General features: G+C 44.8%; 1 protein-coding gene across 1 annotated transcript in view; it reads right to left on the bottom strand.

Annotated features, from left to right (window-relative positions):
* Positions 1 to 26,780, bottom strand: part of LOC135811242 (tripartite motif-containing protein 2-like) — a 191,246-nt gene that overhangs the window by 55,045 nt on the left and 109,421 nt on the right. Inside the window, exons 9-10 of the mRNA XM_065324442.1 lie at positions 15,862 to 15,999; positions 1,653 to 1,790 (exon numbers count right to left, since the gene is read on the bottom strand). Of these exons, the coding sequence (XP_065180514.1) occupies positions 1,653 to 1,790; positions 15,862 to 15,999 (276 nt within the window). The remainder of the gene's footprint in view (positions 1 to 1,652; positions 1,791 to 15,861; positions 16,000 to 26,780) is intronic.

Here is a 26,780-nt window from a genome sequence, read left to right as displayed (position 1 = left end):
GAATATTACTAGTATCAAACAACAATGGGGACCACAGTACTAAAATGTCAAAACAGTGAGAACTTTCGCACATGCTTCTATCGCACACACAGTTCAGGCTTTAGCTTTGCAATGTACACTCACTCACTGACCCCAGAACAGCAAGGTGAGATTTGTTGAGAACACACGCTTGAGTGGTAAAGTGACAAGGAGTGCCATGTTTGCAATGAATGCCATGTTTGCAATGAATGCCATGTGTATATTTGAACTGGATGTGCAAAAGAAGTATGTGCAAAAGTTGTCACTGTTTTCCCAATGTAGTACTCTGGTTCCTATTGTTGTTTGATACTTGTAAAATTAATTATTTTCACTAGGTGGTTTGGTGCTACTAGCGCAACCTCTTAAAGTGTTATTTGGTCAATGCTCTGACCGGTAAACATGTAGTTGGGGTCACAATCGCTATCTTTTAAAAGTGCTATTTTGTTAAAGGGGAAGTTAAGGCAAAAATTAAAATTTCACCAGTTGTAGTCTTCGGCGTGCTGAGTCGATTGGTCTTGGTCCGAGAAAGCTGAGACGCTCCCTTCCTACTTGAATCCCAATCGAACTCGCGCACTTCCACCGAAACTGGGTGACTGCGCCCTACTAGATGGGGATTTGTATGCAAAATGTCACTAAAAGCGCCATTTCGTTCTTATAACAGCACGGATGACCGCGATTGGCCCATATGTTGTAGTCTTTTCGACGCTGAGTCGACTGGTTTTGGTCCGAAAAGGCTTCGATGCAGCGTTCCTCCTTTATTCTCAATCGAACATGGTTGAACAAGCGGTCACGTGCTCCTGCGTACACTGGTCACCTGGTCACCGTGCCTGCAGGGTACAACTTACTAGCCTGTTTGACCTTTTTTGGGTGCAGTCCTGTCACTCAAGTTGAACTCGAGTTGAACCTTGGTGTGAAAGTTGTCGCCTGCTGGCGTGGTGACCAGGTGATTTGGGCACCCAGGAGCACGTGACCACTTGTTCAACCATGTTCGATTGGGAATAAAGGAGGAACGCTGCATCGCAGCCTTTTTGGACCAAAACTAGTCGACTCAGCGTCCAAAAGACTACAACATATGGGCCAATCGCGGTCATCCGTGCTTTTATAAGAACGAAATGGCGCTTTTAGTGACATTTTGCATACAAATCCCCATCTAGTAGGGCGCAGTCACCCAGTTTCGGTGGAAGTGCGCGAGTTCGATTGGGATTCAAGTAGGAAGGGAGCGTCTCAGCTTTCTCGGACCAAGACCATTCGACTCAGCACGCCGAAGACTACAACTGGTGAAATTTTAATTTTTGCCTTAACTTCTCCTTTAATGTTCTGACCGGCTGAGTGCTGGCTATAAGGACATGTTTGCTACCTTGCTTATCACCATTGTATTCGACTTGAAAAGTAGTGTTACGAAAGGCCTAGTCGAAAGACTCGAAACTGTATGGCTTCTGGGATTTGTGTACTGAATTTCTTTTCTCCAACCAAGAATCTATACACACACAAAAGGCACATCAACTCACCCACATAAACACACAAACCTACACAAACACACACACACACACACAAACACACATACACACACATATACACACACACACATATACACACATTATGCCATGGAAATCCTCCTAGAACAATAGCCTAACCTGGATACGGTGATTGAACTGATCCACAACCAGCAATCTCCCGTTGGACGAGATAATACCCCATGGCCAGTTGAACTGTTCTGGTCCACTTCCTCTAGTACCAAACTTGTTCAACTCCCTTCCTCCTTTCTCAAACACCTACATGTAGATCATGTAAATAGGCACAATCACACACCCACACCCACACACACCCCATACCCATACCCATACATACCAAGACACACACATGCTCTCTCACGCGTGCACACACACACAGACACACACACACACAGACACACACAGACAGACACACACACACAGACACACACGTACACACAGACACACACACAGATACACACACAGATACACAAACACTTGCCTTATTGACCTTTTGGCCTTTTGACGCTGGAGGTCATGATAGCGATGCATACAGCAGAAGCCATAGCAACTTGTACTGGGACTGCACCATTCAATAGCTTGCAAGGCTGAAGATTTGAACTCCGCTATTCAGCCTGGTCTACACTACACAACTATTTCAAGTGGCTTCTTCGGGCTGGTCAATCCCCTACCTTTTGATCTTTTTTCCTCATTTCTATCCCACACAAACATCACACCGCATACTCCGGCATGCACTGGTTGTTACCAAGCAGCAGAATGAAAGAAAAGTCAGGAGGAGTCTGAGAAAAAGAAGAAAGACGTGTATGACCATTGTCTTTGTGGATCAAACCCGCCACATCTCGATCGGAAATCGACTGCACTTAGAACTGCACCATATGAGACAGACACGCACGCACGCACCCCCCCCCCCCCCACACACACAACCACACTACTACTACTATTGACAGCTGCCAGAAATGGCCACGCCGCTCCCCGAAGGGAGGTGCTGTCAGAGAGGTTAGGGGAGAGGAAGGCAGTGCTTCAAAGTGCTGGCGATCAGTCACTGTAGGGCGATTCAGGCGGGGCACACACACACACACACACACACACACACACACACACACACACACACACATAAGCACAAATACCCATACATGCCAGTGGCGTAGGAAGTGGAGGGGGGGGGGCGCAAGGGCGGCGCCAGGTTACCCGAACCTTTTGGTGGATGTAGTGCCGAAACTCAGTGAACATGTTTGCACGTGCAAGCGAGAAGCATTCAGATCAATCAGTACAAGTCATGCACTCAGCTCGATTGTAGTCAGAGCTGACCCTGCTGTGCGTTCTGTTGTCATGTACAGTGCTGACCCGCAGAGAAATCCAACCTCATGAATAGAGTATCGCCGCGTTCGAGTGCACAGACCAGTATGTGTAGTGTTAGGGCAGTGTAGTGCACAGACCAGTATGTGTAGTGTTAGGGCAGTGTAGTGCACAGACCAGTATGTGTAGTGTTAGGGCAGTGTAGTGTAGTGTAGTGCCCAGCAACGCTATTTTATTCATGAGGTTGGATTTCTCTTTGCCCTGCACTGTACAGTGTACTTGACAGGCGCTAGGCTCAGAAAGTCTACACTGGATGACATCTAGATTACTTCAAGTAGAAGCGAGCGCCACCGGCGTGAAGCATGATCGCTAGATCCTCGCTTGGTCGTCTTTGAATCGTAGCTGCTAATTTTTTCTTCGAAATGGGAAAGGCGGCAGTACTTTGCTTCAGTCACAGCCAGTTCTTTTCATTGCTATATCGCAGCTTTCTGGAGAAAACCACTCTCCAGAAGAAGTTTTTGAGACTTACTTCAAGACTTACTGTTACTTGTCGGAGAGCAAGGTACGACTAATCTGTGGTCATACATTTCAACATGTTCATGGAGAAACTGAGCCCGAGGCTTGCACCTATCATTCAATGACCTCAAGACGATCAATTTTCACCAGGGTCACATTAGTCATCTAAACTATCGTGGAAAATTCGTTATGAACGGAACATGCTACTTATCACTGACATGTGATGAGTCCGGGGTTCTTGTTTGCAATAGCTGAAAATCGGGGGTTCTTGAACGTAGACTTATCCCACTGTCCTTACCAGTAAGTTTTGCTCTATGGTTGCCTATAATTCACCATTACGGATGCATTTCGCCTTCAGATATATTTCTCCTTGGACATTGACTAGGCTGTCAGTCAGAGCTACTTATCCAGTGGTCGCTGCATGCAATCTCTTGTATTCAACATACATGCACAGGACTTTCATTGTTCTTGCCCTGATTCGAGTACTACTACTAGGTTTTCACATGTTCAGTGATGAAGAGTGAAATACTTGAACAATTACAACTTTCTGTAGAAGGATTACCGGTACGACCACACCAGTATATGAGCAGGTCAGTGGCTGGAAGTCCCCCCCCCCCCCTCCCCCAAACTAAAACATCTTCCTACGCCACTGCATGCACACACATGTATACACTTCTCGCACTTGTTCACTTCTGAAAACTTGGGTCTCCTCGACGGAGGGCAGAGAATTTCAAAAGGAATCTTGGAAAGGTGATTCAATTGGCTTGTGAACCGCCCAACACCTGGAACCCTCTGAAATGTCCAAACTCTGCGTGGATTTGACAATAATCTCACTTTTGGGCTCATCACACGTTTATAAGTGGGTAGGAACAAGGTGCAGAAAGCAGATTGGCAGCATCAGGGCATCGTCCTGAACTTCAACTGCATTTGTAGAGGCTTCAGCTGCCTCTTACTTCAACTAATACATGTGTGTGTTCTCCGACCACTGGTATTAAGACACACACAACTTGCCAAGCACACCAGAATTTGTATGCATAGCAGTTATCTGGCACATTATGGACACAAAGAAGGGATGAAAACGGGAAAGGAGGGAGAAAAGTGGCATTGTTCCTAATCTTTTATAAAAGGAGTCACGCCAAATATTGAAATAAATCAGGAAAGATTGAAAGGCTGAAGAATGTGGAGGTGATGACCAAGCGTGGCTGCGAGAAGGAACGGACTCGACACTACACCAAATTTATGGCAAGCGGCTGAATCGGTACACTACTATGTTGTCTTCGGAGAGTGGTTGATGGACATTTCTGAGCCAAAGAAATCGGGTGACGTCTCGATCAGGCATCTTCAGCCCGACTTGCAAAATGCCTTCTCTACATCACTGGTTATGCCGAACGGTTTTGGATGAAATCTGACCAGAATTCCACAAAGATCTGGTAGCGAGCTTGGCACGCCTTCGAGGCAATCATTCAGGCTGTGGTTGTTGGGTTTCGTCTTGGCTGACGCATCATAAACAACTCGAATCTTCGTTGTCATGTTGTCAGGCTTCACTACGCAGTGGTGTGGAATATTGTGTTTCAAGGCGTCAGCGTTCTTGGTCATGTTGACTGTCTCGATGATGCCACTGTTGAGTTGTCGTTGTATGGTGTCGTTGTATTTGTCGAGGATTTCTGGGGTCTTGGACAGACGGAACACAAGCGAGCGGAGCCGGCCAGTTGCCAGCTCGTAATTCTCTGGTAGAGATGTGTCAGTCGCACTATCTTTCCACAGCCATTGAACGCTATGCCGCCCATTGACAAACTTCATCATCTCATTGAACGACTTCAACACTGCGTCTTCAGGCTGCAGAGTGCTGGAGATGCTGGTAATACCGATTTCTCCAAGGGACCAGAACTTCTTCAAGTCGAAGTCGTCATAATTGTATACGTCCGCTGCAGTCAGCATCATGGTGTCGACTTGGGGTAGATCTGCAGACGTGGTAACCGGCCTGTCGGAACGAATCCAAGCTTGGTGTCCAGAAGAACTAGGCTATCCGAGAATCGGACATGGTCGTTTCCAATGATATTGTACAAGTAGTCACTACCAATGAGCATGTCTATTGTCACGACTTCTGGTCTATCGGCGATGGGTTCTGCTAAGACCATTCGCTGCAGGCTGGGGTGTTTCCTAATACCGATTGGCAAGCGCCTCATCGTAGAACTGATGTTTGGGTGATGTTTGCTGTAATGGGGACTCTACCGCCATCGATGGTCTTCACTTGGATTTGGACTCGTTTCAAGACCTTGGTCTCCCTCTTCTTTGAACCAAACGGAGCGATCGACAGGGCATCTTCACCATTGATGTCGGCATTCAAGGTGTTCTGCGTCGTCTCGTTGATAAAGGACCGTGTAGAGCCGGTGTCGAAAAACACTCGCACTCGACAAGACCCCTTACTGTCGTTATCTGTGAGGTCAGCTAAAGCCATCTGCATAAGCAACGCCGATCGGTCTGTGTCACTCACTGTGTGAATTTCCATTGGCTCAGGCTGTCAAATTTGTAATCAGCAGGTGTGGCTGTTTCGGACCGTGCGTTTGCAGATCTTGATTGAAATGGTTTCGCATTTCCATTCAGTACGTTCATGCTTTTGCCTCCAAATTTCTCCGGGCACAATGATCTGTGGTGAGTGTCGCGGCGACAGTGATAGCATGGTGGAGGATTGTGGCAGTTTCTTGCGGTGTGCCCCGACCCAATACAGACGAAGCACCGGTTTTCTGTCTTTGCCTTCCTCTACTCTAGCATCACACACTTCGTACATTCGTCTGTAAAGTGGGTATTTTTGCAGTAAAAGCATCGGGGTGGTGACCGCTGTGCTGTGTGTGATAGTAGAGCTTCTTCCGATGAATGTGTGTAGCTTGGCAAACCGCCAATACTGCGTGGGCTGTCTGTGACTAGCCTACTGTCGGCGTGTGCAGTGCATGTTTCCTTTACTTATATCGTAACAGAACTTTGCATAGTGCGTGGACAATCCAGGCACTGTTTCCGCGTATGATTTCCAAGTTGAAAATTACCTTTCTGGCAGCTTTCCCATGACAATGGACAAGAAGATTTTCTGGTTCATATCTTCGCCAACAGCCTCCAGTGATCGCAAATGCCTTTCGATCTGCGTGTGTGGAGTTTTCTTAGTGTGGTGGTGTTGTTTTCTGCCGATGGAATTTCCATTAGCGATTTGTAATGAGCATTGACGACAGGTTCCTGCTTCCCAAACCGCTCCTTCAACATTTGAAACGCGCCATCGTAATTTGCATCATCTAGGGGCATGCCCTCTAAAACATCCCTTGCGCTGCCTGTAAGACAACCTTTCAAGTAGCTCATCTTTTCTGCATTGGAGATTTTTGATTTATCCACCGAATGTTGAAAAATTCGCAGAATTCATTCCACTGTAGAATAATGCCATTGAATTTTGGCAACTCGAGTTTCGGTAAACAAACCCCAGTGGAGTTGCTAGGAGTCTGGCTGGAACCCTGAGACATTTTTGCTTTATTTAGATCAACCAGTTCCGTGAGTATGTTCTCCAAATTCCGTGTGTGGGTTCCAAATTTGTCATTTGAGTCTTTGCTTTATTTCCCATGCACTTCATCAAATTGTAGAATTAGGCTCTTGAGAGTAACTGATCATTTTTCCATTTCAGATGTCCTCTTCTATGTCATCAAGTTCTGACAACTCCCTTTGTTTCATATCTTTGTTGTCCAGCTTCTTAGGATTGCACGAAAGCAGGGTTTCCGTGTACTTGTCTAGTGCCTCATTGGATCCCTCTAAATGTTGGTCAAATTCCATAATTACCTGCCTCGCTGAGGTAATCGCGGTCTCCGAAATTGCATTGCCAATGGCCTAGTTTAAGTCCACTTCCAGTTCTGCCAGGGTTTTGAAATGGCTCATCGTACTCCGTTTCCTGGTTTGTAGCCCAGCCGATGGATCCGCCATATTTGCTCGTAGGATCGGGTTTTGGCACCAAAATGTGGTGAACACACGAATACACGCACTCACACTCATCACTGTGACATTGCCATATATAGTAAAATACTTTCAAGGTTCTATCTTTGCATCTCTCTCTCTCAGCAAAAGTCAAAAAGCCCTGAAAAGGATGGCACATGCGCCTCACAAGCGGAGCTGGGGAAAGCAAATGACGTCGCGTAGAGCCGACGTGAAAAAAGAAAGTAGTAAAATTATAACTAAGTAATCGAGATTCAAATCACGAAGCTGACGTATGCGACAATTGTCTGGGTCCATGAAAGCAGACTTCAAGCGATCAACAGAGATAAACTGTGATCGTCCACTGACTTCGACGGAGCAGTACTTTGGACTGTTCTTCAAAAGCGAAACAGACTATTGGATGGCACTTGCAAGGGATTCTGCATTGTATCATAATGAACAAAAACTAACGCAAGAGAGATGTCAGGTTGACGGGTACGCAGAGAGTGGAACTGTTAGCCGTGTGAGGTGGTGGCTGCAGACGGACCATAGCACAACAAAGCAAACGCCACACCTACTCTGTAGTGGATAGTGGCAACTCAGTACTGTTGGCATGTAATGCACCCGGAATATGTGTGGTTTAGTTCCTTACAGTAACTCAACAGTTAAAGAGGATAGGCCAGATATAACAAGTTGATATGATGCCGAGGAGCACTAAGAGAAGAGCCTTACTCCAGTGTGCAGTATTTCCAGTGGCAGTGGTGACGGCTTTCAGGTGACAAGGCAGATGTTCCATCATGCCGTTCACAGTGGGGTGGTGAGTTTTTGGTACGAATACGTGCGGTACTAAAGAGGTGGAGTTAAGTGGACAAGAAGTGAGATTAAAAACTGAATACCAAGGTTAGCAGTTGTAGTGCTTAATACGCCGATACGACTGATGCAGTGTGTCAAAACTACAGTGTGTCGTACTGGATCAGTGGAATAGCTTCAGGCCAATGGTGAATGTCTGGTTAGAAGTACAGCACTGGACAGGATGATGGTGTCGGGAATGCAAACATTGACTGTATCAGAATTCAGAATTGCAATTAAAATTAACAGAACTGTCAGGATAGACATACACTGGAACTCACTCAGTATATACATGGGTAAGGTGTGAACCTGCTGAGTTTGGTTCTTCTTCGTCGCACAGATTTTCCTCCCATGAGCACATATACAAATGTGGACGGATACGACATCCTCTGATAAGATTTACTTCGAGTACAACTCGTGTATGACAGACTTTTCAGCTGGGTTCCAACAGAGATTAGAATTAAACACTATTGGTCGGCTGTTTGCGATGCCAATCAGTAGTCATTGCACCCAGTCGCGGATACTATTGCCGCTCAAGCATGAGCATTTGCTTTGCAACGCCAATTGCACCACCATGGTTGGCTGTTTGTAACTTCGATCAGGAACCTTTGCTCCCGGTCGCAGGTACTGTTGCGACTCAAGCCTAGTCCACATTCGACGGGGCGAGACGGGACGCGACGTAAGGATCGACGGGAAGCGACGGGACGGTCTGACGGAGTCCAATGTGAACACCAGGAACGGGAACGCAACCGTACTGCCGTACAGATCGGGAAGCGACGGGAAGAGTTGGATCGATCCAACTTTTCATACCGTAGACGGGCGTAGACGGGGACGCAAGCGTACAAAACGGCTGTAATTCGAGTGTGAACAGGAGACGGCATCGTGCGCCGACTACTCCCCATTCGTACTTGGATATTTTTCGCATTTTGAACAGGGCGCTTCCCATGATAACTCACAAAATGGCTAACACGACTTGAGTTGAATTTTAGCAACATAAGATCTCATGTCACCTATTGTATTTAGGGATAGTTCAGAAGCGTGACAGACGAACTATTCTATCATTTCCTTGGGCTATTATTTGAATGCCACAACTTTCAGGGGTAATTTTTCAATCTTCATGAAAAACTGGTATAATGAACTTGATTCCGCTTCTTTCAAGGAGAAATAATCGAAAAAAAGTCCCGAAAAACGAGAAAATAGGTCCGAAAGTCACCCCGTCACGGACCGTGCCTTATGACTCGCGCCGTTCGACATTAAACGTCGCAAAGACTGCTGCATGTCGTGTCGTACGAATCCTACAGGATTTTACAGCTCACCATAGCCCTCCCGACAAGCCCTTACGTCCCATACCGTCGGCGTTGCGTCGAATGTGAACTAGGCTTCACTCAAGAGCGATCGCCTTGGCTGTTTGCAACGCAAAATTCGGGACTGAGTAGAAATGTTCGGATTGTAAAGCTGGGCGGTGAAGTGAGGTGCCCTAAATTTTGAAAATATCTGATTTGCGAAAATTTCTATCCGGTGGCGGGGAAAAATCTGGGAAAGAGCAGAAGTGTTTTGATTGGGGAGGTGGGCGGTGTAGTGAGGTGGTCTAATGTCAGAATAGTCCTGAATTTGCGCTTATGAAGGTGAACTAAGGACCGAGTGCAAAGAGTCTGGCTGGTCGGAAAGCGGGGTTCCACTCTATATCTTCTTTCATTTTTTTAAGTCATCTAACCCTAGCCATATGACAGTGCATAGGCCATGAACCGTGAAATTCACTTAGTGCGTACTTGTGTGAATTTTAACAAATTAAAAAAGCGAGAGCAATCACAAATGTGTGTGCCAACAATTAACTTGCAAATGAAAAACAAGAGAAAGAAAGAAGGACAAAATGAGAACACAAAACAGCAGTACATTTCGCATAGAAAACCAAAGGCCAAGCTTGACCACACCACACCCGACACATTACGTGAACACTTTCAACCATATTATGTTATCTTTCTGTACACATATAAGCCATATATCAGCCTTCCTTGTTTCAGTGCTTGTACAAAGGCTGATATATGGCTTTCAAAACTTTTAAACTGTAGTCCACAACACTGACGATCACGGCACAATACAGTGAAGCAAGAGTCGGAATACGAATCGCAACGATCAGGACTAGCTAGCAGATGATTGTACACTGAAGATTTTCTACTGCTAAACCTAAGAACAACACCAACACTCTTACAACTGCAATTTTTCAATTTTTAGGATTTCGAACAATATGCTTCCCATGATAACTTACAGAATCATCCACATGACCGAGTTGGATTGTACCAAGCTACTTGGATAATCATTTGCTGTGATTGTGGATTGTCCTGGGGTTGTTCAGATGAACTGTTTTATCCTTTACTGTTGTTCCATTTAGAATAGTGTTAGGTACATCCTCCCGTATGTTCTACATATTGCTGCACTCACTCGATCTCGCGCTCTCTCTTTCGTAATGCAGTTGCTTCGTTCGTCTTTGTCACCGTCTCTTCATCTATAATAAATGTCTTCCCAACTACCCGTTCCCGTTGTTCGTTGTTCGTTGTTCGTTGTTCGTTGTGTCTGCGAGTATGACTCCTCTTCCTTATCAACAATAGCAAAACTATGGCTGATGTTTTGGTCTTCATACCAGACTGGAGCGTCATACCACTTAAATTGAGAAGAACTAGTAGAAAGTTCAGAAAAGTAAAGCCACATGGACTGTACTTTATGACTCGTGTCCATCGATGTTAACAGGCACAATAACTGCTGCATGCTGGGTGCACTAAGCTAGGTGAGAGTTGCTCTGTCTCACTCACGGCTCAGATTTTTGTGCAAGTCATTAATTTTTGTTCCTTGTTTCAGTGCATACTTTAGGCAGATATTTGACTTTGTCCAATATTCAATGAACGGAGGGTCCCTCTGCGAAAATATCATAGAGGGTCATGTAGGCCAACCAGTGAAAAAGAGATCCAACTTGAATGAATTTGGAAATTTGGCAGGTGATAGTTTGTCATTACAGAAATTCACTCATACACGTGATGATGAGCTAAATATCCGGATGTTGGATGTCACTAGAGCTATCAGCATTCTTCTGACTGTTTCTGACAATACAATGTCAATATGTGTAGAAACTAATATTATGATATGAACTTCCTCCGCTTAGCAAAACTTCGTTGGGTTTTTAGTGTTCTTGTAATGAAATTTCTGTCGACATTAGACATACATGTCAGTGATCTATCCCCTACATAGGGTAGCTGACGGTTGTCGTCCATTGTTCTGACAATCTTTTGAACCTCCGAAAAGCGTGGAGTCCTTTGAAAAAAATCGGCGAAGCAGAACCGTTTCTCGACAGGATGTCACCAGAACACAACCCCAGGCAAGCGCGCATGACACCAAAGTGCGAAAATGAGAAACAGTTTGAAAGACCGCGTGGCTCGAAGAAGTGTCCAGGAGCCGGCCAGCGCTCAGGCTGAGTCGATGGTGCGCATCCGCACACAGCCAAAATCAATGCACTTGTGTTCGCAGCGCAGGGGAAATCAAAAGCATTCGACATTCAGGTTGTTGTTCAGTCGACGCAAAATCCTGATCTCAACGCCTACGGCTTGGCGTTCTTCCACAGCCTGTAGACAGACGTGTCACTCGTGGCGAAAGAAACCAGAAAGGAGCTTCTGCAGGGTGTGGAAACGTGCTGGCACGGCTACACAGCTGCGAAGATGGTGAGCGTTTGTTTGGGTCTGTATGGCTCCTTTCATGGCGTTCCGGAGAGTGGCCACAACTACCAGTGCCACCGTTGAGGTCGTCAAGCTCACATTTCGAGCGAAGAGCTTGGCGATCTCCACGATAAAAATAATCGTGTCTTGGAAACTTGTAAAGGCTGCGGAACAAAAGATGGCAGCGCTGGCTTCGAAAGTCAGAGAGGATGCAGACTCAATGTCATCAGGAAGTGAGTTGTCATCAGATTGAGACGAAGAGTGAAACTGCACTGCTTTTAAACGAGCGGTGTGACATCTGCAAGTAAATATCGTTCATATGCTGAATTGTTTTCCACATTGCAAAGCGTGTTCATAGCCATAGAATGATTCGGACTGAACTGTAAAAACGCAACGAAGTTTTGCTTAAAGGAGGAAGTATTTGTTGTGGTGCCATTTATCATGAGTGTGTCATGCCTCTTACTTCAATGCAGCGTCTTCCGTAGTCTGCTTCAATTTAACGGCAGGCGGAACTGATCTGTACGATCCAGCCATGGCCGGACAAACTTTTTGGCCCAGATATTTTTTCTTGGAAACATCACATCAAAAATGGAAAAAAACAGTCGATCAACTGATAGCTGATCCCGAGCACTAAAGCGTTAGTCAGAGAGTGTTAAGAAGTCTTTGAGCCATTGAGGAGTGGTAGGAAATGTTTTGAGGAGTGTGTAGGAAGTCGAGCTAAGATGTTACGACAATGAGTGAGCGGTACATTTGTGAAGAAACTGCATTCTCCCAATGTCGGAGCTCGCGCTTCCTGTCGACTGGCCTGACACTTAACCGACTCACGACTGCGTCTGGAGCACTCGAAAAGCCTGTCATACCCGGGAAGTTACTGGTTTTGCTTGTTCTGCCAAAATGTCCCTGCCAGCAGTGGCTGTCTACCCAAACTCGGCGTTTGAACAGTCGTGCATACATGCTCGTCTGACTGTTCAAGATGTGACTTCTCCAGGCTTCAATTGAATTTAAATAACTGGGTCAATGAACCATTTCGACTGTAAAACCGTTGTTTTTCTACTCCGTGGTTTCGCTACAACCTCACAGCCAAACTCATACCGAGTAAGTGCCAGGTTTTGGCCGTTGTTCCAGTGGTGTATGATTGACTAACTATATGACCCCTAAAGGATTGGTTGTGAGCCAGTGTTGCTCACAACCAATTTATTACTAGTCTTATGAAGCTGCGTGATGCGTCCTACAAGATTTTATATGACCCATGATCACTTTAGGCATGGCCAGACCAATCCTTATCTGCTTCCACTCGGCCTACATTGTTCTTGTTCTGAGTTCTGTTCTCATTTTAGTGCTACAGTCTGTTTCAAAAAGATTTACAATCCTGGCGATCGTCCGCGGAGTTTGGCGTCTTACCATGCTTACCGTATGAGCACTCGAGCGCTGCGTGGAAAAACTCACTGTGAACTCGAAGAAATATTCCGCGCGAAAGCAGGAAAAATGACAAATCACTCACGTTGACACAGTCATGTACGTCTGGTTTACAACAAACGAGTTCTTCCTCGTATCGATAATGGTGTCAGAGAGGACATAATGTCGAAACGAAAGTGTTGTAAATGTTGACGAGCTGCATGGGTCCGTTTTGTGACCAAAATAGTTTCTTTGAGCTGCGATGCAATTTACTCACCGTGTGACGAAAACGACATCGACACGGACTCATTCCCAAGGCCATGACTTGGCAAAGCTATCCGTGTGACTTCGACGACATTTTGAGAAAAGCAGACGCTTGTGAATGCTGATAGAAGACGGCGTTGACTGCTAAATTCAAATAAATTGGCGATCTTGAAATGCTAAAATAAATCTCAAAAAGCTACAGCGCGATGACTTCCATTATAATTCACTCACACCATTGCAGTGTTGTGGGTGTGTTCACATGGCGTGAGCCAGTCAAGTGTCAGTCAGTTCGGCAGGAAGCGCGAGCTCCAACAACAAGTCGTTTGGTGCAGCCATCTTCTTTGTCTTGTGCCAGCTTGATCACCAAAACAATGAAAAAAAAGTTTTATTTGAGGATCGGTTGGGATTTGAACTCACAACTTCATGGTCAGCAGACAGCATTCATAACCACAAGGCCAAAAAGGAAAGGATGAATCGTGGGTTTTGATAAAAAATCGATACTGGCTTCCTGGGCAAATTGTAAACCATGGGAAAAGGCCGGAAACCTGGCCGAAATTCTAACTCCTTAACGGTTGGTCCAATTGTTCCGAAACCTTCACAGAACAATTTGCCGTGTCCTAACAAGCCATTCTATGTACTTTGTTGTCCACATTTCCCTTATCTTCATACTTTTTAAGACCCAAACCTGATTGTAAATCTTTTTGAAACAGACTATAGTCGTTTCACTTTCCATCATTCTTTGAAATAGTTTATTTGAATTTTATTTGTTTCCCTGCCACGATCGCTTGTTGTGTTATTAATTTTCGTGCTTTCCGTGTTATCCATTTTACCAGCGCCTGCAAGGCTGCATGCGGAATTCGAGCGTGACTGATGATGTCATTGCTTATGTCTTTGTTGTGGATAGTCAGGTAGCTGCGTTGACATTTATATTTTATCACCATTATTACACTCTGTGGACGACCACATACATGCACTCGCTTGCACACAACAGCAACAAGAGACTCCTTCCAGCAGTGAAGTTTTACTCCTTCTGACAATTGCTTCAATCATTAAGGCCTCGTCAGAGAAATTTGAGTTGTTGAATGACTGGAAAATAAATAGTCGCCTAGTTTATACTTTGAAGAAGATGTTGGTGCGACTTAAGTGATACTTGGGTAAATGTGTGTTGCTCCTTACATGGGAGCTCGCAATTTCCCTGCCAACTTGAATTCTCAATTGCCTAACTCACTACTGCCCATCTAGAGTGCACGAGATGTCCGTCGAACCGTCCACTCGTTAAAATATGTTATATTGGCACTTGAAATGAGAGATAGTGCGCTGATGAGCGTGCACTTGATACTCGAAGTGCGAATGCAAGGTGTTAAAATGTTAACCGGGTTCTGAAATCATGGGACACTCTGCAAAGAGGTGATAGTTACTGCCGGATACTGCAACACAGCACGGATACAGCAACACAGCACGGATACTGCAACACAGCACCTATACTGCAACACAGCACGGATACAGCAGTCATGCTAGTACTTGTAGTTCACCTGGCATCAACCCCATGCTCTCCCTATCTACACTGCACCATCGGCTCTCGGCATCTAGCGCATGTCTCATTTAGCTCACGTTCATACAGTCATGGAAGAGTCAGTATAAACTAGGTGATTGTTTCTTTTCAAGTCATTCAACAACTCAACCTTCTCTGATGAAGTCTTAGCGACCAAAACATCTGCCACAAGGAATAAAACTTCAATGCTCGAAGGAACCTCTTGTGCTCTGTATTGGGCAAGTGATTAGATGTGTGTCATCGGCTACAGAGCACAATGATGATGGTGAATATTAATGCAGACACTTTCAAAGGCCGAATGCTGTTTACGCTGTGGTTAGTCACGTAGCTGATCTTGTTTTGTTTCTTTGTCGGAGTTGCTGTTTTCTTCACTTCATGTTCAGATCTATTTCATGCACTTCGTGGTGGCTGTCGCTGCATTGGCTGCTTCAGCCACGACGAGATATTACTGGTTGTTCTGCCTCCCTTTTGTATGCCTTGTTCCACGTGTCTTTTCCTGGACTAAGTGCTGGTGATTTTGTTCTTCCTCTTGTTCTTCTCTTTCTCTCTTCACTGCTAACTTGCATTATCTGTACTACATATTTTTTCTCCTAGAGGTTTTTGTGTTGTGCTGGTGTTGTGTTGGGAAAAGGAGGAGTTTTAGAAAATTTATGGCACCTTTCGCACCACATGTACAGATACGAAACAAATGCTGTACCTATTTACTTGCTCTGCTGTGAGAACAGAGAAAAAGTCCATGTTGGGGCTAATCATAGCAACCATCAAATTAGAATTCTGAGAAATCTCAGCAATAAACACCACACAAGCACTAACTTACTCTCACACAACCGTCATTGCGATCGGTTACAGCATAACAAATACCATGCTGGGGCAGAGACAGTGCTGCAACACCATACGAGGTACCGATAGTACCGTTACCAATCGTTTTCACGTAAGACCCATCCTGATGTAAGACCTGGAAGAGAAACACATTAACAACAACAAGGAATACAGTCAACACAGAGGTGAACAGAGTGTTTCAGCAGGCTTGATAGGCAATTGGACAGGGAGGATGAGAGTACAGAGGGGTACAGCACAGGAAGCGAAGATGCAGGCAGTGTATTGAGATAGGAGAGTGTCAGGCAGTGAGTTGAGATAGGAGAGTGTCAGGCAGTGAGTTGAGATAGGAGAGTGTCAGGCAGTGAGTTGAGATAGGAGAGTGTCAGGCAGTGAGTTGAGATAGGAGAGTGTCAGGCAGTGAGTTGAGATAGGAGAGTGTCAGGCAGTGAGTTGAGATAGGAGAGTGTCAGGCAGTGAGTTGAGATAGGAGAGTGTCAGGCAGTGAGTTGAGATAGGAGCGTGTCAGGCAGTGAGTTGAGATAGGAGAGTGTCAGGCAGTGAGTTGAGATAGGAGAGTGTCAGGCAGTGAGTTGAGATAGGAGAGTGTCAGGGTGCGAATGATAGCCTTTATACAGGCGTTATTTCTCACTTAAGAAATTCAAAATATTAGTCCTCCGGCCTAATTTGTGTTATTTAGAACAATGTTTTCTTCCTGATGAGAGCTGTACAATAACTAGGTTTTTTGAATTTCCATCCTTGTCCTTCACCAACTGCTATACTATTATCCCCTTTTCTTCTTTGTCCATCACATAATTAGTGAAATTTTTCATGATTTGTTTGTTCTTCCAAGAAAACAAAGCTTTCATACCTGGCAGTTCGGCTTTTTATTATGATGGTGGTTCTACTAGAGGTTTTGCATACCGAATTTCGGAATGTTTTTCGACTGTGTTTTTCCGAAAAAAAGTGCGTGCCGAAAAACGGCATTTTCAGTGTTTTGCATTCCGAAAATCTGATTCGATTTCCAAGGGTTGCCATGCAAAACAAAATGCAGGGAGTCGAAGGCGCCAAAACCGAAAACGTTTTACAACCGAATGTTGCATATTCGGTTTTGAGGCGTGCTGGTCCAACAGAAGCAGCGTGTGTTCATGGTGTTCTCTGACGGACTTCCTGGTGATACCAGCAAATTTTGGGTCAGACAAGGCTAGAACTTATGCAGTCTCCTCGGATCCCACAGAGCCGCGAACAAAGGAGTTGAGCACAAAATACATGTAGGGGTTGCCTGAGCAGGATCAAATCCATGTGCAGGTCAAACTGAATCTGGGCGCGGTTCGAAGACGAGGACGGACTGATGGTGGACCGAGTGATCCAACGGCTGAGGACGAGGTTGTCGAACTACTGTCTTGTACTGTCAGTAGGCTCCATGGCAAAGGAAGATAGAGTGTGATGGAGTGTGAGAAGATCTAGTCAACATGGCGAGATCAGCGAGAGCAGCAAAAACCAAAACTACACATGTGGAAAATTTTCAAATAATTATAATCAGCGAGAGCAGCAGAAAACAAAAATACACACATAAAAATATTCAAATACGTGTATGCGCTCCCAAACAGGAAAGAGCCGAAAATCCATTTTCGAAAAACCATGCATTTTCGCCACCACACTTCCGAAAGTTCAACTACATTTTCGACTCCTGCCGCCAAATTCCGAAAATAATTCCGAAATTCGGAATGCAAAACCTCTCCATTAACAATTGAGCCATGATCTCAGTAAATGGACCTTAGGGGTGAAATTTTTGAAATTGCCTTTTTATTTGGACAATGTACTTAAAGTCTTTAGTATGTAGACTTTCATGTGACACACTTTCAAATCAATATTAGCCTTGCAAGTACCTTGAATTCTCCATATTGTAGAATGCACTATAGTTGTCAAATTCGGCTATGTACATGTATGCAGTATCATAATTGTTGCCGGGTTTGCGAATCCCGCAGTCACTGAGGCAGCCAGTTCATCCAGTCCGTACTTTTTGAAGAGTGGGCGTGACTTTGGCGAGAGCAGCGCTTTAGCTGGCGGTGCGACATGACAATATTTTCAAGAGGTCCTTGTCAAGTGCAGCAAAGTGATTGTCACCAGGGCAGCTGCATCCGATTGACATCCAGTCCACTATCTCTGCGGTGATTAGGGTTTCCTCGACACGCGGACCTTCCTGCTCCAAGTCATTGTAACTCTCATCTTCGTCATTGTCAGACGGACGGAGCTGGCACTTTTCTGCCGCAGGTGCGATCGGGTTGTTGTCTCCGTCATCGCAATCGTCGCGTTCACTGTCATCGTACCCGGGGAGACATCGCAGTAGAATATCTCGTCGTGCTCATCTAGGAGAGACGCGTCCTCATGCGGCACACCGACAAACTCAATCATACATCGTTACTCGCCATTCTGACTACCTACAATCGATCGATTGATCGATCAAACCTGCAAAAAAATTTCAAGATCGACTTCGTCTTTGACTTCATTGCCTTCACGATCGTGGTCGCGTTTTCTTTGAGTAACTTTAACGTCACATTTTGATGAAAGTTGAAATCAGGTCCTAAGGTTTATTAGAGATAGCCGAGGGACTACATGCAATGGAAAGCCACAGAGTGAAGTTGTTGCATACCCGTGTATTCTCATAACATGGCTTAAGCATAGTCTGGCTACACCAGTGTGCTGGTTTCGATTAACTGGTGCAGCAATTGGCATTGCAAATAGGCAATTGCTCATGAGTGAGCCGCAACAGTGCCCTGGACCAGGTGAAAAGGTTCCTGATCCACGTTGCGAACAGCCAACCAGGGTGAAACAACTGGCATTGCAAACAACCAAATCAATCGCTCATGCTTGTGCGGCAATGAAACCTGCAACCGGATGCAATGACTATACTATTTACGTCACAAAACAACTGACCAATAGTGTGTGATTTAAGCACAGATAGTAGCAGCATAGGCACCAGTTAATGGAAGCTCTTCTCACTTGAAGTATAATGTGAATGGGAGGGTGGTGGCACTAGGTACCAAAAAAGGAAAGCGTGAGCCAAAGTCAACGCAGCAAGAGCTAAAGTAGACTCGTACGCCCAAGAACGCGGTTTCAGAGGGCTAGCCTAGCAAAGTTCTTATTTTTCAGCGCCCCAGGCTACGTTCTTATTTCGCGTTCTTACGCGTCCAACATGACCCGTGACGCTCATGTACAATTCACTTTGCACTACATGTACCGGTTGTACACTTTTACTTTACATGCACGTGTAGTATGTAGCGCTGCACTGGGTGATGTTTTCGCGAGGACCCCACAAGAGTTTGTGGTTGCGGACTTGTTTTTCGTACTCGGACAAGATCATGAAGGTCCAATCCGCTTGCAAAAACGTGCAATACCAAAAAACGTTGCGTTCTTAAAAATCTTGGAGTTCGTTCTTAAATCCAGGCTGGGGCGTTCTTAGATATCCAGCCTGGACGTTCTTGGGCGAACGAGTCTACTGTAACTAAGGCGGTTTGGGAGCACATCCGCAGCCGTTGAATGCACACGTAAAGCAAACTCAGTTGAAGCGCGCGATAGAGAGCAGTGCATCATTCTTATCACTAACTGTTGTTAGCCTCAAGGATAACCCATCATCTCTATTTTTGGATTGCTAGGCAATGTTTTATTGTTGGAGTGCTGTTTCATGTGTTGCTATGAGCAGTGGACACTTGTAGTACAGCAGTTCATTAATGTATGATTAATTGTACGTCACGAATAACAGACTTGGATGAGCAGCTTTTCATGATCCCTTCATGTAATAGGGAACGTTTCCAAAAGTTGTTACTATGCGCAGTGGATCTCGAGTTAAGTCTGTATGTCATAGGATCAGAGGTCTTGCAGGCAATTATACTGACTGATCTACGCATGGCAGCACTTGTGAGCATAGAGTGTGCCTGCCCTTGTGTGTCTGCTTCCTCCATGCAGACACATATTCATAGATCTCATTGCATAAATTGGGTACAGTCAGATCTCACTTATGCGGTACTCTTGTATCCGGATCCCTCGCCATCCGGAAAAAAATGGTTGGTTGCCGATTCACAGCACATGCCATGCATACATACAGTATGCGTGTTCGATTATCCGGTTCCCTCGCCTATCCGGATATTTTTTGTGGAAAACAGATGTGTGCGGTTATGCGAGGTCTGACTGTATATCAATATCAAGGCTCAGACAAACAGGACTGTGTGTGTAATGATCGTGATAACACTAGAGACAGTGAGCAATACGTGAGTATGAATAGTCATTCTGTGGATCGGCGAATGTACAGTTTAACTACCACCCTTAATTTTTTGAAATTTCTCTGCAGCATCAGTGTTCATGAAGATGAACTGCCAAAGAATTCTAATACTGTGAGAGTTGAATTTCTAATGGGCCACAAAGTCTTGCGTTTTCATGAGAAAGAATCCATCGTTAAACTCAATAAACGCAATACTAGTACGCATGTTATTCCTTCTCTCCTCTGTACTAGAGATGTAGAAGACAGGTGTGTGATGGCAGGATTGCTAAACTTTGCGCCTGCTAAGTGGGAATGTTTTGCAAATTGCTAAACTTTAGACTCGTCACACTTTCAACTCTTACAGTAAACCATCAAGTTGAATCAGATCATGCAGCGCATAGAGAAGAAAACATTAAACTAAAGAAGATGTCCAATTCCCGTCAACATGTAATAGGACGTGAATAGAACCACACATCATTTCTGAAGCATATGAGAGGACAAAAGACCCAGAAAAGATTCATGTATCATCTTGAAGTCTGGCCAATTCTCTAGTTGGGCAGCACACATTCATTGTGCTTTTCCATAGACTTCTCCACAGAGTGCGATGGCGCCCAAGGGCTCACAGCTGTAGGAGATCATTATTGCTGGCAAGTGACTTGCACACTCTCATTAACATGGTGGAGCACAATCAGTAAGTTGCTTTGCAGTCTACTCCTCTAATACGACTTTTAGCGGTAACACAAGTCAGGATCGCTTATTACTGTCACGTTTTATTATACATGGTTCGTGTCTTGTAGAGTCTGTTGTTTGTTGTCATACATTGTCTAGTGTACGTGTGAGTTTGGTATGATGGGTGACACCTATGGTATGTGGTGCACGCAAGAGTCCGGGTCGTCAGGGCGTGATTTGTAGGTGGTGCGGTTGCCTTGGTCTTTTGGTGTGTGTTCTGTACAATCATATTGGTCTCAGATTGTTGGGCATGATTCACCCCCACTGTCATCACTGCCTGTTCTTTGTTCTTCCTTTCTCAGCTCTTCGGTGTCCTTCTTTTTTCAAATTTTCCTCTCCTTCTGCGCCCTCGTCGCTTATTAGTTATACTTTGAAGTTCGAATTTATATAACCTATCAAATTGTTTATGTTGTCGTGTGGCGGAAGCCATTGGAGAAGTTGATGTGCTAAATGTTAAAAAAATTGTTGTAAAAAATGGCCATTTATGCTAATGATGTATCCCTAGGCAGGTGAAGAGAGTGCTCAAAAATTCTCGACCTCGCCTCAACAATGACCATGCTGAGTGCGGCCATGGTGGTGTGTTTGTACAGGCTCTTGTTGCTTATTTGGTTTCAAGATGACTTGTCAATCAACGGACGTAGTGGTTTCTGATAAAACGCATCTACTCAAGTGCTGCGAGGTCAACAGTGCCCATGTGCCACAGGTTGAAAAATGTACAGTGGAAATAGCAACGATTCAGTCACCATCAATCACCGTAACATCACTTTGCTTTTCCAACTCTCACATGTACGTCACCCAGTGGCACGTGACGCTATTTTATCCTTTGACTGCTACGGGGTAGAGGGAATGGTTCGATACCGGAACGGTATGAGCCATTCCTTTGTGTTAGTCCATTGCCTCCAAGTTGCCCAATTGTTCGCATCAAATCAGAGATGGCTCCAAACCGGAAAGGTATTAGAGTGCACGTCAAATTCACTCTGAGTTCTGAAATTAGGTAATTCCTATCACTCCATGATGGCCAGTACAGAGTAACAATAAGCCTTATGTGTGCTTCCATTACTTTTCATTCGTGCTTTAAAGGCCAGAGGCGAGCCGCTGTTTACCTGCGCTTGGCTGTTTTTTTGTGCGATTTCACGCCACTTTACAATATGGCCGCCGAAAGTCTTGATCGGGCTTCAATGGCAAGAAAATTTGAAATTTCAAATCGCCAGAACCCAAGTAGGCCATGGTTTCCCGTGGATTTTGGTGACTGGTTAGCCCGGACAGCCTTGGGAACACGCTGATCACGTGCGTCTTGTTTCAAGCTTTCCGCTCGTACCTCACATGCCTGCCTTTCCTTCAAGAAACAATTGTTCTGCGTCGTGCAACTTTTGCTTCACTCTGAAGCACTCCTTGTGTCGTCGCTGTCAAACTCGGCCCCGAGAAGCCTTTCCTGGATTTTTCCCAGGCTAGATGGCAATTTTCCCTGGTAGAGGACTATCCTCTGGTTGTCTTCCCTGAGTGTCGTTGTTGTCCGCGCATGAACTTCTGAGTTCGCGAGGCGGGTCAGGAACCTGTTTTCTCTTGATTCGGAAGACAAATGGCGTGGCCGTTTAGTTGCTAGAAGGCTGCTTCCTGCTGTAAATTGCTTAGTTGGCATGTGGGATATTGTAGAAGAAGACAGCAGCTGGCCAAGTGAGCTTGAAATTGTGATATCTACCCTATTGTGGGTTGAACGAGTACGAAATGTCCAATTTGAATATTGTACACGAGCGCACGCCAAGCAGAGGCCGATAATCACAGGAGCGGTCATTCTCTGAACTACCAGGAGCAGTTTTGAGCAAGTTTGAAGCGGAAAGACAGCTAACTGGGCAGGCCAGGATGCCTTTCCACCCTTTTTCTCTCTCAAATTACCTAAAAGTCGAGTATCTCGCTCGAGCGCTTTCAAAAATTTTCTCTTGGATTCTCTTCCCAAATCGTGAAACCACGCAAGGAGCAACATGAGTTTCTTCCAAAAACGCATACTCATCCTGTATTTGCACTATTCCTACAATGTTACATAAATCGCACCGAACGACGCCATATTGTTAAGTGGCTGCACTGGAACAGTCGTGTGCTACAAGAAGTTGATGTTTAGAAAGAGGTAAAACTCAAGTCGCAGTGCGAAGCAACAGGTCAAAACCTCACCTGTTTTGGTATGGCGCTTTTGGTAATCGCAGAGCCATGAAATGTTGGCTCGGAGTAAAACACATCATAGTCTTAATGTGACATAATATGTTTTCTAATCAAAATACCAAGAGAGAAAGTGAATATTGAGTCCGTTCCGGTTTTTAACCTATTTCCTATAACCGTCCCCTCTACTGCTGCCAGAGCTCTAAGAACCAGGGGAAACGGTTCGTTTTTACTGAAAACACACATCACACTTAAAGGACGGTAATTCGGGCATCTTTTCTCGAAATATTATAGTCTTCCTGGAAAGCTATCGCAATGAAGGAAAATAATGAGCTGAAGCACCAATCTTCAAAACAAAGTCGGAGACAAGCTGAAGAACCAAGAACAATGTTCCCCTTTGTCCCATTCGACTGTCCTTGGTCGTATCGAGCGCAAAGATGTTTTAACACTTCTGTAAGTACATTGCTCTATTTGAAGTGAGGGTGTCATGACTGCAAGCTGGGAAAAAGAGCTAAACAAAGAATATCAAGTGTCCAAACAATGTGCAAAACATATTGGACCGCGTGTGGATATGCGTCTCTGTTGAGCACCATAAGTCAACGAATAGTAAATCCATTAACTCAAGGATTGTTGCGAGTGCAAGCTGAGAGCATTCTTTTCAACCTACATAATATTTCGATTGTGAGAATCGAGTAAGTACTGACCACATAACAATCATCTACACATACACCTGCCCTGCAAATTCTCATCAACACACCATGTATATGACCACGTAATACTACAGGCTCAGAGCCTGGTCGTCATCTAGAATCCCGGTATAGTATGGGATCAGCAGTGATGGGTTACAGAGGCACTCCAGTCTCATTATCCAGGTCATGTTTCCGATGGCTAAACAAAAGTATGGTAGGTGTAACAGAAGACCTCTCCAACAAGAACAACCATGCACAAGTATTATTGAGTGGAGTGGGAAATATTTTTTGGAATTTCCCAAAGCGAGGAAGACCTGATGACATCACATGTTCTTAGCTTGCCAGAAAAGGTCGATCACAGCATATACATGTTGAAGCATTTTTAATTGAAAAGGTAGGTGCTTGGTACATTCTGAACTCTTCAATGGACCACGAAGTTCCTCCCGAGGAGACTCACCTCCAGGGAAACGAACTTGGCTATTATTTCGTGAGGCTACAGATGCTAAACATTTGACAGAGGAACATGTTGAAACGGTGAGGTAATACCCATTTTTGACAATGGAAAGGGAGGTTGATAACCAATGTTGCAGTAAGAGTGAAACTGCTGTGAGTATGAACATAAAGTTCAGTTACACTCACAATAATAACTAACATCTTTTTTTAAATACCAACAAAATTCCTCTCTTAACGTAGTGCCTGGATTTGCATCCACCTGCCACCATTTTACTGGATTATTCTCAAAACGGAGTCGACAATGCCCTTTACCCTGTGTCTGCGTCCTCTGTTCAATCTGAGCAATGCTGTCATGTGCCCCTTAGCAGGTACGTCTTGTATTGTATTTCTATTTCTGTTGTCGTTGCTCTTTTTATTTTTATTTTTCATTTCCCAAGTTCATTCAGCACGTGCGAATCTGTGGGCGGTTTACCACCCCTGACATTGACGCGTAAGTGCATAATAATAACGAGAGAGCTTGGAAGCTCAGGGCCCTACGCTATGCTTTTATGCTTTCTTGCCTAGCTCATCGTACATGTTATAAGAACTGATGGAAATGTCTTTTTCCGTTGATTGACCACATCACTGTATGGCAAAACCGTTTCAATCGGTTTGAATATTATGAGTTAGGCAAAAGTATTTGCAGAATTTATTGCGGATTGTTGTTTCTCTAATAATCATCTACATTTCGTTTGCTCCTTCTTTTCTTTTTATCTCGTTATACAGTAAATCAACAAATTTTGGCCGATGAGAAATAGAAACTTTTCTATTAGAGTGGTTAAGATGCACGTTATTTCCGACGTGACGCGCAAATTCACGTCAAATTGGAAATCGATCGGTATTTTTGCTCTCACATGCATCCATTGCTCAATCATGCATCATTTGCCTATATGACAAACTTTGGCCTGCGGTTTACTTTGGTAGGTTGGTACCAAGCGGCGAAATCAGCGAAATTAAATCGCTAGCGAAAATTAGTTGATTTTAATACAGTATGACATGTGATGTCTGCGGCCTTCATCCTATTCATAGCTATATTAAAATTATTATCTCCACGTAGGTTATTTTTAATACAGTAATCGGATTTTCTGGCCTTTTGTAGTAATACATGTACATTGACCTGTTGAGCCAATGAGGACGCCGAATGCATGGTTGCCTGTGGAGCACATTACATAACTTTACAGCCTCCTAAAATACGTATCCTGTCCGACGGCAAAAGAGGCTGCAGATTTAGTTTTTCTGCGCGTCGACGGGATGTCTGTCCTGACGTTTACTGGGACCGGCGCTGACTCTGCCGATCACGGGCGTTCTGGACTCGACAGGATGTCTGTCCTGACGTTTCCTGGGACAGGCTTAGACTCTGCTGATCACGGGCGTTCTGGACTAAACGGGTGATGTCTGTCCTGACGTTGCCTGGGACCGGCGGACTCTGCCGATCACGGGCGTTCTGGAGTCGACGGGATCTCTCTCCCGACGTTTCCTGTGACCGGCGCTGAATCGCTCGTTCACGCTTATTTTGGAGACGACGGGATCTCTCTTCCAAAGTATGTTTATGCTGACGCATCCTATCACCTATTCGGCGTCTATTCTAATTTAATTTCCTCCTCGTCTCCCTATTTCTTTCCAAATCTCCCTCTACATCAGGGAGTCGTATACATAATACGACAAATATTGGTACGGTACGGGACAGATACAGGAGCCCGCAAATATTGTGGACAGCTGTTATGTACAATCCTGTAGAGCCTTTGTAGTCACAGATACGGGACAGATACGGGACAGATAAGGGATAGCTCCAGCCGTGACACAAACAAACAAACAAACAAACACCAAATTAAAGCTGTGTGGACCCTGGCTAGCGCCAAACGTTACTGAAGTAACGTCTTCTGCATAGCTACGGGAATATTAATAATAATAATAATAATTTTATACTCCCATTACCTGAGCATCCAGACTAAGCACCCAGCCTAAGCACCCAGACTGACCAGTCAGACTAAGCACCCAGACTGACCAGTCATACTGACCACTCATACTCAGGGGCATCGGAAGCTGTTTAACATTGGTGCGGCCAAAGTTTGTGTGTGTGTGGGGGGGGGGGGGTCCTCCCGCGGAGAAAATGTTCTGAAAAGTGGGCCTAAAAGGCCATATTTTAATGCCACAGAAAAATATGAGGAATAAGAATACGCATGGATGATGACACACCGCATTGCTGATGCAAAACATGGTAGCTGTACAAGAATCGACAATCCACCAACAAGGTTTCTAGGGAATCACTAGATCAAAAAGAGTAATGAAACACGTACTAATATATGGAAACAACAAACGAGGCATACAAGGTAAGAACATGTAACAATGAAGCGCGAATTGGGGTTGCTGTTCTGAGCATTGACAAAATTTGCAAAGCAACACTAAAACACATCTAAAACTTTCCGAAAATGCCTCTGCGATACTCTCACTCCCCAACAAAGTCATTCGCAACTGTCTTCAAGTTCAAAGCATCTCAGTCTTCCTTTGCGAACATGAAGAAGAGCACAGTGGTACATTTTCAGCCGCCTTAGTGCCGAGAAGTTGTATTTCTCGCCGGCCAAGATAGGCGAGAAATGAATT

The sequence above is a fragment of the Sycon ciliatum genome, chromosome 3, assembly GCF_964019385.1.
Source record: "Sycon ciliatum chromosome 3, ocSycCili1.1, whole genome shotgun sequence".
NCBI lineage: Eukaryota > Metazoa > Porifera > Calcarea > Leucosolenida > Sycettidae > Sycon > Sycon ciliatum.
This window is presented reverse-complemented; position numbering and strand designations above follow the sequence as displayed.